This window comes from Dermacentor albipictus, chromosome 10, assembly GCF_038994185.2.
Source record: "Dermacentor albipictus isolate Rhodes 1998 colony chromosome 10, USDA_Dalb.pri_finalv2, whole genome shotgun sequence".
Taxonomy (NCBI): domain Eukaryota; kingdom Metazoa; phylum Arthropoda; class Arachnida; order Ixodida; family Ixodidae; genus Dermacentor; species Dermacentor albipictus.
Window position 1 is genome coordinate 74,395,792 of NC_091830.1, and position 14,371 is coordinate 74,410,162.

Consider the following 14,371-nt stretch of genomic DNA (forward strand, 5'->3'; position numbering starts at 1 on the left):
CCACCAAATGTCGAGAGGTTGAGTGCCTTGATTACCGGTTACTTAATTAACCTCGCGTCAATTAAGTCAGAAGGTCGTGGGTTCAACTACCACCAATGGTCGTGCATTCAACCATTGGTTGTGGTACCACCAATTCTGGTGCCATTTAACTGTGGTACCACACAAAGTTTGAGGGTTCGGTTTCCACCAATGGTCATGGGTTCGAGTTCCTTAGTTAATTTTGCCTCAATTAACACCAAAGGTCGCTGCTTTAACTCCCACCACTGATTGGTTGGCACCACCAATTTTGGTGCCATTGAATTTTGGTGTCTTGACAACGGACCGTCAATTTCTCGATGGTGCCGTACAATGGATTTGCCGGCCTATGAGGGACTTAAGAGGAAGCTTTATCTCGACCCCAAGTCCGACAGGGCCGATTCATCTACATGCAAAATGTAAAAGTGCTTTTCTGGGGTAACCCCTGGACCGATATTAATGAAATTCGTTTGATTTGTGAAGTAAAGGTAAATTGTAGTGACCGTTGGAAGCGGAAATTCCATGTAGGGCCTGAATTTCGTGAACAGAATTTTGAAAAATTTGGAAGCTCGAAAAAAATAGAAGCATGAAGTTTACATATCTGTGCATCTGTGCATCTGTACATCTGTGCATCAAGAAAAGATATCGCGATTTTGTAAATGGTACCCATTAGATCACTCAAAGCGGGCAAATTTTATATGTCGATTAATAACTTACATGATTTCCTAATGTTGTGTGCAAGGGTTCTGCAAAATCTCTATAACCATATTATTAGTTTTTTAGAATTTCTGTGTAACATATAAGTTTTGTCCGCTTTAGATATACTAATATTATATGCAATTCACAGAATTATGATATCATCTTTGATTGCTGAGTTACAGACCTGTAAACTGCATAGTTTACTTCTCTTAAAATTATTAATTTTTGCCATTTTTTACAAAATATTCACCACATAAATGAAAAATCCAAGACTAACAGTCACTAGATTTAAGTTGTCGAGAAAAACGAATCACCCTTTTACATGTATTTAGATAGGAGCAACCGAGCTAAAGCTTCCTCGTAAGGCTTTCTCCTTGGAAAAAACCAGTGCCTAACATTCCTTTTTACAGTTAGACGCTGGCGTTATTCTTACCTGTTGTCACTATGGTGATGACAATTATGCCACAGCAGAACAAGAATGCCCCGCAGAACAGGATGATGGTTATCCAGAACAATGACGACGAAGTAGAATCCTCTCTGCAAATAAGAAAGAAGTGGCAACATTGAAATTAAATGTGCCACAGCATGTTCGAACAATACGTAATGTGGTGCATTTGAGGCTAGAGTATTGAAGATTTCGCCGCGGTGACCAAATGGCTACGACATTCTGTTGCTGACCCCGAGGTCCCGCGTTCGGTTCCCGGCCGCGGCAAACACATATGCGGTAGGGTTTGATTGTAAAAGCTTCCTTGTCCGGATGCAACTTAAAGAAGCCGATCTGTACCAAACTAATACGAAAACTATCATTCCACCATTTCTCATAGAGGTGCGGTTACTTTAATAAGAACGTCACTACATTTCGCGAACATTCAGTGAACCTGCCATCACTACGATGGCCGTCGGGCCGTCCTGGTATCAACGGTGCATGCACCGCCCGAACAAATAAGGTTAGCGGGGCTCGAGAGACTTGCAGTACGTTTGGGTGAAAAAACAATCCTGCCAGGTAGATGCATCAACCCGCCTTGCTCATTCAGCTCCAGAGCAGCGTTCTGGCTTCCACTGCGGGCAATAGCATTACGCACCCACGTGTCGACGTTCCTGCTGAGTAGCTGGGACACCGCCTGTGTCGTCAACGTCCATGATGGCGGTTGACACCGAATCTTTGCCCTTGAGTGGCTTTGCAATGTTAAAACGCTTACTTATTATATACGTAAAGGGGCGATGTGAGATGTCGTAGCTTTGTAGATATGCCAAAAGCTTGGTGAAAAGTCAATCCAGTTACGACGATTCTCCTTCCAGGCATAGTGTAGCGTTGATCTAGCAACAATCGCTTACTTAGCGACGTCTGTGCATGCATGAACTAGCATCTTTTTTTATTTGACTTTTTAGACCGAGTGGGCGTCTTTGAAAGCATGGCTAAAGACAATGTATACTGTCGGAAGTAGCAGACCTACTGACCCGTTCGTTGCTCCACAGTGAGAAAGCGTACACACAAGCGATAGATATAAATTTTCTAAATTAGTGGCACTGTAAGTCCAGTTCACTAAAGCAGGAATTACACGTGCAAGAGATGTACGATTCTTACAGAAACACTTGTGGTTCTCGCATACCAAAAAAGTTAGTAGTTTCGCCCCAAGGGCGAAGCAATGACAGCTGTAGCATCATTTAGCATTACTGTTTAACTTCTCGGACAATGTTGTTACCAGACATGGGCACACTCACGAGGGTGAGCCCTCGCTTATCCGAAAATGCATAGTCAACTGATTAGGCGCACAAGTTTTTGCGTAGAATGAAGCGATCTTGCAAACGAAAGCGGGAGCTGAGTTCTTGCACACGGAGATTTGTTTACGGACACAGAAAATCCACGCAACCCTAACCATAAACAGCTTCGCTATAAAAGGTGTTGCACCTCTTCCATTGTGTTAAAGTATAGATCGCTGTTGGGCTTGTATGCGATTAATTGCAGGACAAAGTTCGATAATGACGTCCAGATGTCGTCGTACGCGTTTCGGAGCAGTGAAAAAGGTTTTCCACCTTGAGCATACTTACTGCGTGGTACCTTTAATGTAAAAGTTGCACGTAGAGAATGAAAGTCAGCTCTTTTCATCGGCACTAAATAATAAGTAACGAAGATGAAGTGCGCATAAACAAGGTCAGACAAATTGTCGATAACTGCATTACAGCAACTGGAGCTAGCCGCATCACAAGTTCTTGAGGCGAGTATGAGCTGCTCTTGCTTCCAGCTGTTCTCCTGCGTCGCTTGATTACTTGTTTACTTTGATGCTACCTCCAGCACTGCTGAACACACCCCTTGTCCATTGGTGGGAGTGTTAGACTTTCTATATCGCCTCCACGTTTGAAGTCTGGTCTGAGGCTCTGCCACAAGGTATACCTGGCTCTACATAGAAGACGTTGCCCACACCTGTCTATTGCCTGGTCTGGCACTCTTCCCAACAGGTATCACATGGTGTTCAACGGTAAAGTTGGGCATGACGTCTACGACTGGCTGTCGTCGTACGAATGGGACGATATGACCAATTTAAACAACGTCATCTTTGCCTAGCTTTTGACTCAGTTGTGGTATAGAAAACTTAGCTTTGGTATAGAAATCACGAAGAGGATTTGTAGTAGTTGTCAGCTTTCAAAACCAGTTTCACTGATGTTTTCGGTCATCCCGCCATCAGCAAGCAGCGCGCCGAGCAGCTGTTGCCAGAGCGGGCGAAACAATCGGGCAGAACTTTCACCAGGCATATTGAAGTCCTCGACTTGTGCTAACGTGTTGGTGCTTTTATGCCAGAACATGGCAGAATGAAGTACGATGGTGATTATATTTTTGAAATTCTGATCACCAAGAGCACAAGTACTGTAGCAGAGCTCATAGATATGTACCAGAGCTAGGACGAGTTGAGGAGGCAGCGGTATTTGAGCAGGGGCATTCGAGTGGCTGATGAAACCTTTTCCGTCATGAACGTCCTCTTTCTTCACTATCCCCTCGACCATAAATACAAGCATCGATGCCGGAGCAAGTTGCATGTCAGCTTCCTGTACTGCCCTTCGCTTACCTGCCCCTACAGCAGCCATTGCCACAACTGCCTCCTACACAGCTCACTTGGACGCTACAGCGCGTTACTGAACAACAAGGACTGCTGTAAGCCTGAGCGGCTAACAATCGCGCCAAGCACTTTTGATCCGTCGGGCCCTGTTGCTGCACAGCCGGTATTGATGAGTTTTTTTGTTTATTGATTTCTTTCTTTCTGTACATCAAGAGAAATCGATGCAAAAGGAAAAGGCTACACGGCCTGACAGGGGCTTTTGCTCTGAGATACAGTTCAACACGCAGTCATAATACAAGTAGAGAAAGAGCAACAATGTACAATAATTACCATTAGATAATCATTGAACAAACTAAATTGTCTCTATAGATATATAAAAAAACAGAAGTTCCCTGACCTTGTCCGTGTCCTCTTGTTCATTACTAATAAAGTAGAAACTCGTCATAGGGAAGTCGTGAGCACCGGGGAACTATCCCAACTGTATCAGTATCATCACTGTAGCCGCGTATTTCAAAATTTTTGCCTTTCTGTAAATACGAAAAAAAGCTTTTCTTTCTATGGACGCCTCATTCTCGTTCAAAAGAGCCAATAAGACTTGCTTTTTGACATAAGAATTGCACATCATTGGTTACGGTATTTTGAGATGAGAGTGCTGACAAAATGCTTGTAAGCAAAGTTCATTGATTCTTGTACAAGACATGGCACATTTCATTTTGGATGTGAAAGGCAGTTTAAGCATCTTTGGATGTGAAGGGCTCAAATGTGGTTGTTTGGGCAATTTTTTCTTGTGAACTTGTCAGAATATACTGAAGCCAGTAAAAGAGTAAATAGTAATCCTTCACCGTCTCCTTTGCCTTTAATTCAACTTGCATCGCATGGAGAGCTCTATTCATGTTGTGTTCGCCGAAATCTGAATGGCAATATTGTTACACGCGTGGTGCAGAACAAAGCAAGAGAGCTGCTGGCATCATTTCATGAGTGCACACTTGCACACATTAATTAGCGCACCACGAGAGGAGCGCACGTATTCACGTCGTTCCCAAACATAGTAAGGAAACATTTTGTAGGCATTTTTGTCGTCACTATAGCCGCTTTCACTATATTGCAGGGTAATTACATGGGTGCCTGTGGGAGTTGGGAGTAGCATTTCCCGGCACTATAATGTTAGTTCCCTAAATCTGGATTCCTCATAACGAGGTGTGACTAGAAACAAGTGTGGAAGTTGAAGTTAGTAGGAAAAAGGTGTAAGTACGTCCCATGTACTTACCAGTAGACGCGGGTATCTGTGATTCGTCTGAACAAAAGAAAAAAATCTTGTATTTCTACACATTTTCGCATCGTAGACGACATTCGTTATAACAGACTTAGACCATGACCAGTGAAAGAAGGCTATAGAGCCCCCCTCGCCCTCGACACCACCCCCTTGGGCAGGAGCTGTTCAGAAGCATGTTTCCCTCAAGAAAGGTAATTCTGTTAATTGTCCCCGACAGCTGCCGCGGTGTTAGACCAGCAAGCATTGGCCACATGCTTTATGATAACAGCCTTATAGAAGCTATCATCAGACTGTAAATATCGTCACCCGCCGTCGTTGCTCAGTGGCTGTGGCGTTAGGCTGCTGAGCACGAGGTCGCGGGATCGCATTCCGGCCACGGCGGTCTCATTTCGATGGGGGCGAAACGCGAAAACACCCGTGTACTTACACTTAGGTGTAGAGCCCCAGGTGGTCGAAATCTACGGAGTCCTCCACTACGGCGTGCCTCATAATCAGAAAGTGTTTTGGGCACGTAAAACCCCATGATTTAATTTTCGAATATGGTCCCCTAGGGCTCTTCAATAAGACTGCAGGCAGACGTACAGCGATATTTGCGCTTACCCAGACTGATATCGTTCACATCGTTCACCTGAAGCTGCATAATGCTGGACTAAGACCTGTACATTGTGAGTGTTCCGCAGGTGGGCCAAATTAATGTGGGTCCTCCACTATGGCGTGCTTATTAATCCGATCATGGTTTTCGCATGAAGTCCCACAATTTATTTTATTTCAAATAGTATACTTTGTGGCTGGAAGAAGGTACCTAGCAATGATCGCGTTAATACACTTAAGATGAAAGAGCACAGTGTGAGAAATAATGGGCTAGCAGTCGCTCACATGTACCTAATTGACTGCTATTTTTTTCGTTTTTCATTTATTTACAACGAAGTAAGTGTAATCGGAAGCTCTCAGAAACGATATATTCATGTTTTCGCACTCTCCTCAAAGAACTAAATCATTTATGGAGTTTGTATTTAGCGAAAATTGGGGCATAGATGCGGGGGGTGGAGGGGGGGGGGGAGGAACGGTCATGCCATGGGCGAAGTGTGCCGGTAAATTGAGGCTCAACAAATTTGATCAACACTCGTCTTCGGCGTTTTCAAAGTCACTGTGCGAAATGCTTACAAAGTAAACCTGCTCGCTTTGTTGAAGCGAAAGTGGCCGCAATATTTTGTTTTGCCCTACTGTCGCCCATGTGACTGGCAACGTGCAAACCTGAGTTTGAATTGCGTATGTTATGTCCATTAAAATTGAATGAACGCTACCTTTTGTGCGTTATACGAGACGCGTTCTTGGTTTTCTCTATCTTTTCTTCTGACCTGTACGAGACGCGGTGCTCACAGCTTATCGAAATAAGAATCATGCCGTGTATGAGATAGTATAAAAAATAATAACTCGGTAGATAGAGTTGAACTGTAGCGGAAGATTACTGATATATGGTCTGCAGAGATTTACCAGCGTGTTTTATGAACCCAGTAGGAAGCAATGCTAGAGAAACCGCAATGTTTCATTCCATGAAGAATGGGGCATCCCATGGGTGATGCGCGAGGGAAGTTTTATGAGCATCAAGTAATGACGGGATTGCAAAAAAAATGCTTAGACACGTGCTCGAAAATGGCGTTTGGCCATTCTATGTAATGTTTTCCACAGTCCTCGGAGAACCGCACGTGTTCACATAAAGGAAAGTTTGGATCATGCTAGTTGCAATCTGAGGAGAGAGTTTAACGTTCCTGGCGAGAATATAAGTGTATTCAATGCTCAATTTCTACCTATGTTTATGCGTTATATAAGCGCCCGCGGTGACCTTGGTGAAGAAATCGAGTAACCTTCATGCTTCGTTAGCATGTGGTGCATGTTACGAAGGATGTGTAGGCAAAGTCAGAAGTGTGTGAGTGAGTTAGTGAACTTAGTTATGGATACAGGCGCATAAGATTGTTTAAGTGCGCTTTAGGGAACAACCTGAAATTTAGCTAGTGGTATTGGAAGAACTGCGGCTGCCACTGGTACCAAATTTGGGGGAAACGGGGGGATCGCTATGGCTGATATGCCTTCAGAGCTAAATCCGTGTGGGCGAAAGACGGTGTTTGGTAAACATTTGTTAAACAAATGCTTGAAAGTGTTATATTCGGAAATTTTTTTTCAAGTGTGTTATTAGGAGCAATAAAATCTTTACCCCCACTACACGAAAGAATACATTCTCGCTGGAAATTGAACTATATTTCTGCATGGGCGCACACATCTCCTGGATATGACAGCGCTGATTCAATTTTGAACACTGATACCTCTGTCAACGTTCAGAATATTAGTTGCTGAGAGCGTTCGCTGGCAGAATTACCTCGCAAATGTTTTGCGCTACGTCACTGATGCTCTCATGAATGACTGACTATCAGCATCTGTGCAACCGTTGCTTTACGGGTTTCAGATATTACTTCGAAAAAACACTCCACAATTATCTTATGATCTTTCCTAGACATATTTGCACGCTTACATATATGTGTAATTAAATAGTAATTGACATTTATTCGATACCTGTTCACTTAGACACAGCAACCTGCAAAATGGGAACAATAACGGCAATATTCTGGCAAAAATAGGAGTAATCATTTTTTTGCAAAATGACTTTTCTAATGAAATATTTATGTTTAGGCAGCACAAAGGCAACAACTAGAATCTGCTGCAATAATTTTTTTATGTATGCACTATACCGGTCGCAAGCTTGGCCGAAATGCAAACATGAAATCGGCGAGATACAAAGGTTGAGATGTATACGGAGTGATGTCATGAGCACGAAACGGGTATATGATGCTCGTAGAGGAAAGAATGTTTGCTTCAGCTTTATGCAGGGAGAAGTATAGATCACATGTCTGATTACATTAAAGGGACCGACAACCAACCAATTTTGTGGTAGCCATTCTGTTTAATGCAGTGGAAACCTTACCGTTCACAGTGTCCAACGCTGTTGTGGTAACGCCTTCGAACAGTTTGCATAAACATTTCCGAATCTGCAGTCGCGATCCTCATTATGAAGTCAAACGCTAGAAACATGCTGCAAACAGTCGTAGGCGAGCGTGATAGCGATTACACGCGGCATTTGTAGGGAGTGGTGGGATTTTCCAGTGGTCATATTCATGTAGTTGTGGCACCCATTCAGGGTGCATTTAGCCAACAGCATTTTTTGTATTTCATAAGGGAACTGGAGAACTGAACGTACTCATTCGCGAACCCCCGCTGCAAAGAAAGTACTCATCTGAGCCCCCATGCGATAAGGGACACCATGGCTCTGCCGTCCCACTGGATGCCACGGAGGCAGCGCCGCTCGTTATTATGAAGTTTGTTCTTTCAGTTATTCGTAATAAGTATAGACCAAAGCGGTAGCGTCGATGTGGTATAAAGGCGGCGGTTTCAAAGGATTAGTGTAACAGCCGACTTACGTGTAGTATAATCTGATTACATACATTTCAAGCACTGAGCTTTCGCGGCCGGTTCGTTCAACACACGGTCATTCTTCTTCTTTGGAATTTAATGCGCCAACTTGAAAGTTTCTTTCTCACGTAAATAATGAACAGCGTACTCAATTTTTTTCACTGTAAAATAGATTTTTTTTTCATTTCTAGCGACATCTCACGACATGTTGCGGGTGGTTTTGGGTCCCTTTAAAGGCTGCTGAAGCTACTGTGACCATGGCATGGACCCATTCGGGAAGAAATTCTAAGTATGGGAACATTACCAATGGCCAGATGAAAGAAAATCACTTAAATCAAAGAGTGTGTTGTATATACTCACCCACGCTGGACTGATATGCAGGGTCGTATCCAGACTGGTAGTCTACAAAAGAACAGTACGCACGGCTTAGCCTCGTCTAAGACTTGGAAGTGAACAGTTTCTAGGTGTTGCAAATGTGCGATAATGAATAAGGTCACAATTAACACTGCTGCCGCAGCAACGGAGTAGATGTGTAGCATAAAATACGCTATTTTGCTACAACCATCTATACCACGTGAAATACTGAAGACGCTGGAAGCCTTCGCATCAACGTACAGCGTAAATAGGCAGCTCATTTAGGTCAGTGTTTAGACATGTGCCTAAGCCCTCTACAGGGACATGACCAAATACGTGTTGCTGGTCATGGTATGAAGCAGGTCCGACCATATATTGTACTAAGCTTAATTGCATAATTAGTTAAGATCGTTCATCCTGCTTAGCAAGTGTCGTTGTTAGGGCGCAATTTTGAATGCGAAAGTCGTAGATCGGTCTAGAAAACATCTAATTCAGCATTTTATATCTTTCTAATTGTTATGTATAGTCAATTTCCCCTACTTCTAAAGAATCCTGGCAAATATATATATATATATATATATATATATATATATATATGTATGTATGTGTAGATTGTGCGATGAGGTTTTGGCACCCAGCCTCTCCTTTATTCTCTCGAGTGAGAGCCCCCCCACCAGGCCCCAAAACGGCGATGGCGAGTATGTACGGGTGAGAATATGAAGCGTTTGAATAATGCTCACACTAATTACCCCGCGTGCGCAAGCGGCGAGCCAGGCCGCGAGTTAGCCAGGAGGGTAACGCCGAACGAATGCTTTGAGACGCGAAACATGAAAGATCTCCCAACCACGATAACTGTGGTCCGAAGAAACGTCTACGGGAGTAACGCGATAGTTCAGGGGGGATGTTTGTTCATTAATAATGTAGGGTCAGATCAAGCGGGATTCAAACTTTTCGCACAAACCAGGTGTACGAACGGGCGTCCAAAGGAGCACCTCTTCTCCGGGACGAAAAGAGACGGCGTGACGGGAGATGTCTTAACGTTGCTTGCAATCTAGTTGACTGACTTCGGTGTTGAAGCGAGCGCGTAGACGGCATTCAAGTCTCGATACGAACTGTTCGGGTATACTGGCCGAGGTGTTACTTGGGGCATTGAAGAACGCGGCGTCGATTGTGAATGTCGGTGAACGGCTGTAAACTCGGTAGAAAGGTGAGTACCCCGTAGTTCGTTGAATAGAGGTGTTGTGAGCAAACGTCACAAACGGTAAAAGTTTGTCCCAGTTGTCGTGGTTTGGCCCGATATACATTGATATCATATCTATGAGTGTGCGATGAAATCGCTCGGTTAAGCCACTTGTTTGAGGGTGAAATGCAGATGTTGTCTTGTGAACTGTGCCACAAGCTCCGAATACTTCTTTGATCATTGTTGACAGGAAGATCTTGACGCGGTCACTTAACAGTACACGAGGTGCACCATGACGCAGCACAATGGCATCCGCAAAGAAGGTGGCAACGTCTGAAGCCGAACTAGAGTGTAGAGCAGCGGTCTCTGCGTAATGTGTGAGCTGGTCAACAGCTGTCACGATCCATCCAGGGCCGACTAGGTCAACAGCTGTCACAATCCAGGGTCGACTAGGTCTATCCCAACAATGGCAAAGGCTGTCGCGGGACGTGGGATAGGCTGTAAAAGCCCAGCAGGAGGCGAAGTCGGCCATTTCCTCCGTTGACATTGGGCGCAAGAAGCGACGTACTTGCCTGCCCAAAAGAAACAGCTCCTAACGCGGTGGTATGTCTTGTGGAAGCCCAAATGGCCAGCAGAAAGGTTATTGTGAAAGGCTTCAAGAACTTGTGTAAGCAGCTAACATGGAAGAAGAGACACCCAACGGTGTCCGTCAGAGTTGTAAATGTAGCGATGCAGCACATCGTCGACGAGCTTAAATAGTTGCAGTTGTCGGCGTAATCTGGGATTTGGTGCAGAAGTAGTTCTGCACAGGTGTTGGATAAGTTGAATAATGCCGTTGCAGTGCGGATCAGAACGTTGACATGAGGCGAGCTGAGTGACGCGATTGGAAGATAACGTGCCAGTAAGCGCTAGAGTTAATAACGAGAGTGGAGACTTTGTCTTATCGTCAAGTGGCGGGCAGTGGAGACATGTACTCCAAGGTAGTGGTGGCAGCGGGCAGCGAGAGAGAGCGTCGGCATCTTGATGCTTTTTCCCAGACTTGTAGACAACCTCAAAATCGTATTCTTGTAATCGGACCACCAAGCGGCCAAGGCGTCAAGATAAATTTTGAATTGACGACAACCAGCATAAGGCCTCGTGTTGCGTTATGACCGGGAAGTGCCCTCCGTAAAGGTATGGTCGAAATTTTTGTATCGCCCAAACTACAGCGAGACATTCCTGCTCTGTGATCGAATAGTTCTTTTCGGCAGCCATTAATGCGCGGCTGGCATATGCAACAACTCTCCCTCGTGAGGTGGTATCATGCTGTTGAAGGACAGCACCGATTCCATGGCCACTAGCGTCGGTGTGCAAACAAGTTGCGGCCTTCTCATCGAAGTGAAAGAGGACAGGGTTGGTGGTTAATGTTTGCTTGAGGGCTTGAAAAGGAAGTTCGTAATCGTCTGCCCAAGGGAAAGCAGTGCCCGACTTAAGCAACTTGTGCAGCGGTGACGCCACGGCAGCAAAATGACTGATGAAGCGGCGGAAGTAGGATGCCAGGCTTAAGAAACTACTTAATTGTTTGGGATTTGCAGGGCCAGGGAAGTGAAGCATGGCAACAACCTTGCCAGGATCTGGTCGAACGCCATCTTTGCTGATGAGCTTGTCCAACACTTTGATGTTCTTTCGGGCGGAATGGCATTTCTTTGTGTTAAGTTGGAGTCCAGCGTTGGAAATGAATGTAAAAAAATCGTCTAAACGCTTAGGGTGCTGACCTAAAGTTGTAGAAAAAATAACAATGTCATCTAAATAGCACAGGCAGCTCTTCCACCTACGGCCAAGTAAAACTGTGTCGATCATGCACTCAAATGTTGCAGGAGCATTACATAAACAGAAGGGCATGACGTTGAACTCATAAAATCCGTCTGGTGTTGCACAGGCTGTCTTGTCCTTGTCCGCTTCGTGCATGGGGATTTGTCAGTACCCGGATCGGAGGTGTAGACTAAGGAAATGTTCTGCACCCTGGAGGGAGTCAATGGCATCATCGATTCTTGGCATAGGATATACTTCTTTGCGCGTGATTTTATTAAGGGCTCGAGAATTGACGCAAAATCGTACAGAGCCGTCTTTCTTGCGAACTAAGACAACAGGAGACGACCGAGAACTGGACGATGGCCGTATGATGTCTCGCAGTAGCGGCACGAATATGATAATCAAATGTGGTAGACAAACGTGGTGATTCGGTGTGAAGCAGTATCTGCGATAGAGGTTCGGTGTCAGTAAAGCAAGTCAGAGTAGTGCCATGGGAGAACACAACTGGCAAAGAAGTAGGGTTACGAACACCGATAAACGCTCTACCATCCTGAAACGGCATCAGGCTAGGAGTAACGCTAAGCCCACCAAATATGGAGTGACCGCTGGGCGCAAGGAAAACATCACCATTAAGAATGGTGTCGGAAGTCAGTGTGAGAATATGCTCATTGCCCGCGTGAATGAAACAGTCTGTACACGTGACGAAACGTAGGCTATGAGCATCGATAGCGGATAAAGATTCGGTGTCCGTCAGATGAATAGCTCGCTGACGGCAAGAGATGAAAGCTGAGGCGGAGGAATAGAAGTCCCATCCCAATATCATCGCGTAGGTACACGAAGACAGCACGACGAACAGAATGTGGTGAAGGATGCCATCAATGAAAACACGCGCAGTGCAAATACCTAAGGGCGGAACAAGAACTGCATTAGCACAACGAAAGGGAAGGCCATTATACGGTGTCTTCACTTTTCGCAACCAAGAAGGCAAGCGAGTACTAATAACGGAAAGCGATGGACCTGTGTCAACCAAGGCTTCGATTGGAACCCTTCAACACACACCAACAGTACATTTGACGTGCGCTCCGGAGGAGTTTCACGTAGTTCAAAGGATGCAGCCTTACCTCCTGAAGCTCCACCATTTAGTGTTCCGCGCGGTGATCGGAGGACGAAGTAGCCGGTCGAAGAGGAGAAGAGGAGTGCCGCATCGGTGATGGAGAGCGACGACCTGGGATAGGCAATGAACCGGCAGTGTTGAAGTCCTGTGGAGATTGGGGACATCGTGGATAGTAATCGTAGTAAGGACGCCGACGTTGTGGTACAGGGCCAGAAAACTCATTCCTTTCAAACCCATCATAGCCACGTCCTTCATCTTGCTGATGGCTTCCGCAAAACCTTGAAATGTGGCCACGGATACTGCAGTAGTACCAAACCGGTCGAGGTTAATTCCACGCGTTCTAAGATGAAACAGCTGGTGGTCTTGTAGTAATAGTATTCAGGGACACGTGCGGTGCAGGTGCCTGTTGTGGTAGCTGCTGGGAGCGTGGCACTATAGAGGCAACCTGAGCATATGTTGGTGTACGGGTAGGGTGCGCGATAGGGACTTGCGGGCAGGTCACGGCAGCTATCTCTTCTCTCACCATGTGGTGTAGGTCACCCCCAGGAGGCATTCGATGGACCTCAGCAGGTTTTGACGAAGCTTGGGCGTGCAGTTCCTCACGGACGATGGAGGGAACCAAGGTACGTAGCTCGCTGTCGTTGGACGCCTTGAAATCATATGTGTCAGGGTGTAGGCGGAGCATATGGAGCTCATCGAGACGCTGACACGTACTGATTGTGTCTGCGACGGTAGTGGGATTCAGCACTACAAGAGCATTGAATGACACTGTCCCGATACCCTTGAGCAGGTGGCGTACACGGTCACTCTCTGCCACTGAGGTGTTCACGCGGCGGCAGAGTGCGAAGGCGTCTTCTATGTACGAAGTGTACGACTCGCCCGAGTGCTGAACACGTTCAGCAAGCTTCTTGGCAATATCGGAGTGGACAGACGAGTTCGTGAAAATCTGGCGTAGGCGGTGTTTAAAGGCGCTCTAGGTGACGAAATCGAGCTCATGATTGTAAAACTATGTTTTCGCAATGCCGGTTAGGTAGAAGGCGATGTGAGCAAGTTTTGCTAATTCGTTCCGGTGGTTAAAGTCACTCACGCGCTCGTATAGCTCCAACCAGTCTTGAATGTCGGCACCTGGATGCCCAGCAAACATCGTGGGTCCTTCTGAGGGGTGGTGACTGTCAAAGAAGGGGTTTCCGCAGCAGCAGGCAACGTGGATATAGTGGGATTAGTCTGCTAGTCTTGCGACATGGTTGAGTGCAGTTGGTAGAGGCGGCGACCCGAGCGGAGCTCCAGGGATGTAGCGTAGGTGAAAGGGGAGAGAGACCGGGAGCGAGAGGACGAAGTATCCGGACCGCACATTCCACCACTTGTGAGACGAGGTTTACGCAGCAAGCCTCTTCATATTCTCTTGCGTGAGAGCCCCACCACCAGGCCGC

General features: G+C 45.8%; 2 protein-coding genes across 2 annotated transcripts in view; one reads left to right on the forward strand and one right to left on the reverse strand.

The window, feature by feature from the left end:
- LOC135899927 (uncharacterized) overlaps positions 1-13,105 on the reverse strand; it is a 69,960-nt gene extending 56,855 nt beyond the window's left edge. Inside the window, exons 1-3 of the mRNA XM_070526578.1 lie at positions 12,949-13,105; positions 8,863-8,962; positions 1,148-1,251 (exon numbers count right to left, since the gene is read on the reverse strand). Coding sequence (XP_070382679.1) covers positions 1,148-1,251; positions 8,863-8,962; positions 12,949-13,105 — 361 coding nt within the window. The remainder of the gene's footprint in view (positions 1-1,147; positions 1,252-8,862; positions 8,963-12,948) is intronic.
- Positions 1-14,371, forward strand: part of LOC135898084 (uncharacterized) — a 140,422-nt gene that overhangs the window by 6,021 nt on the left and 120,030 nt on the right. Inside the window, exon 2 of the mRNA XM_070526722.1 lies at positions 13,477-13,564. Coding sequence (XP_070382823.1) covers positions 13,477-13,564 — 88 coding nt within the window. The remainder of the gene's footprint in view (positions 1-13,476; positions 13,565-14,371) is intronic.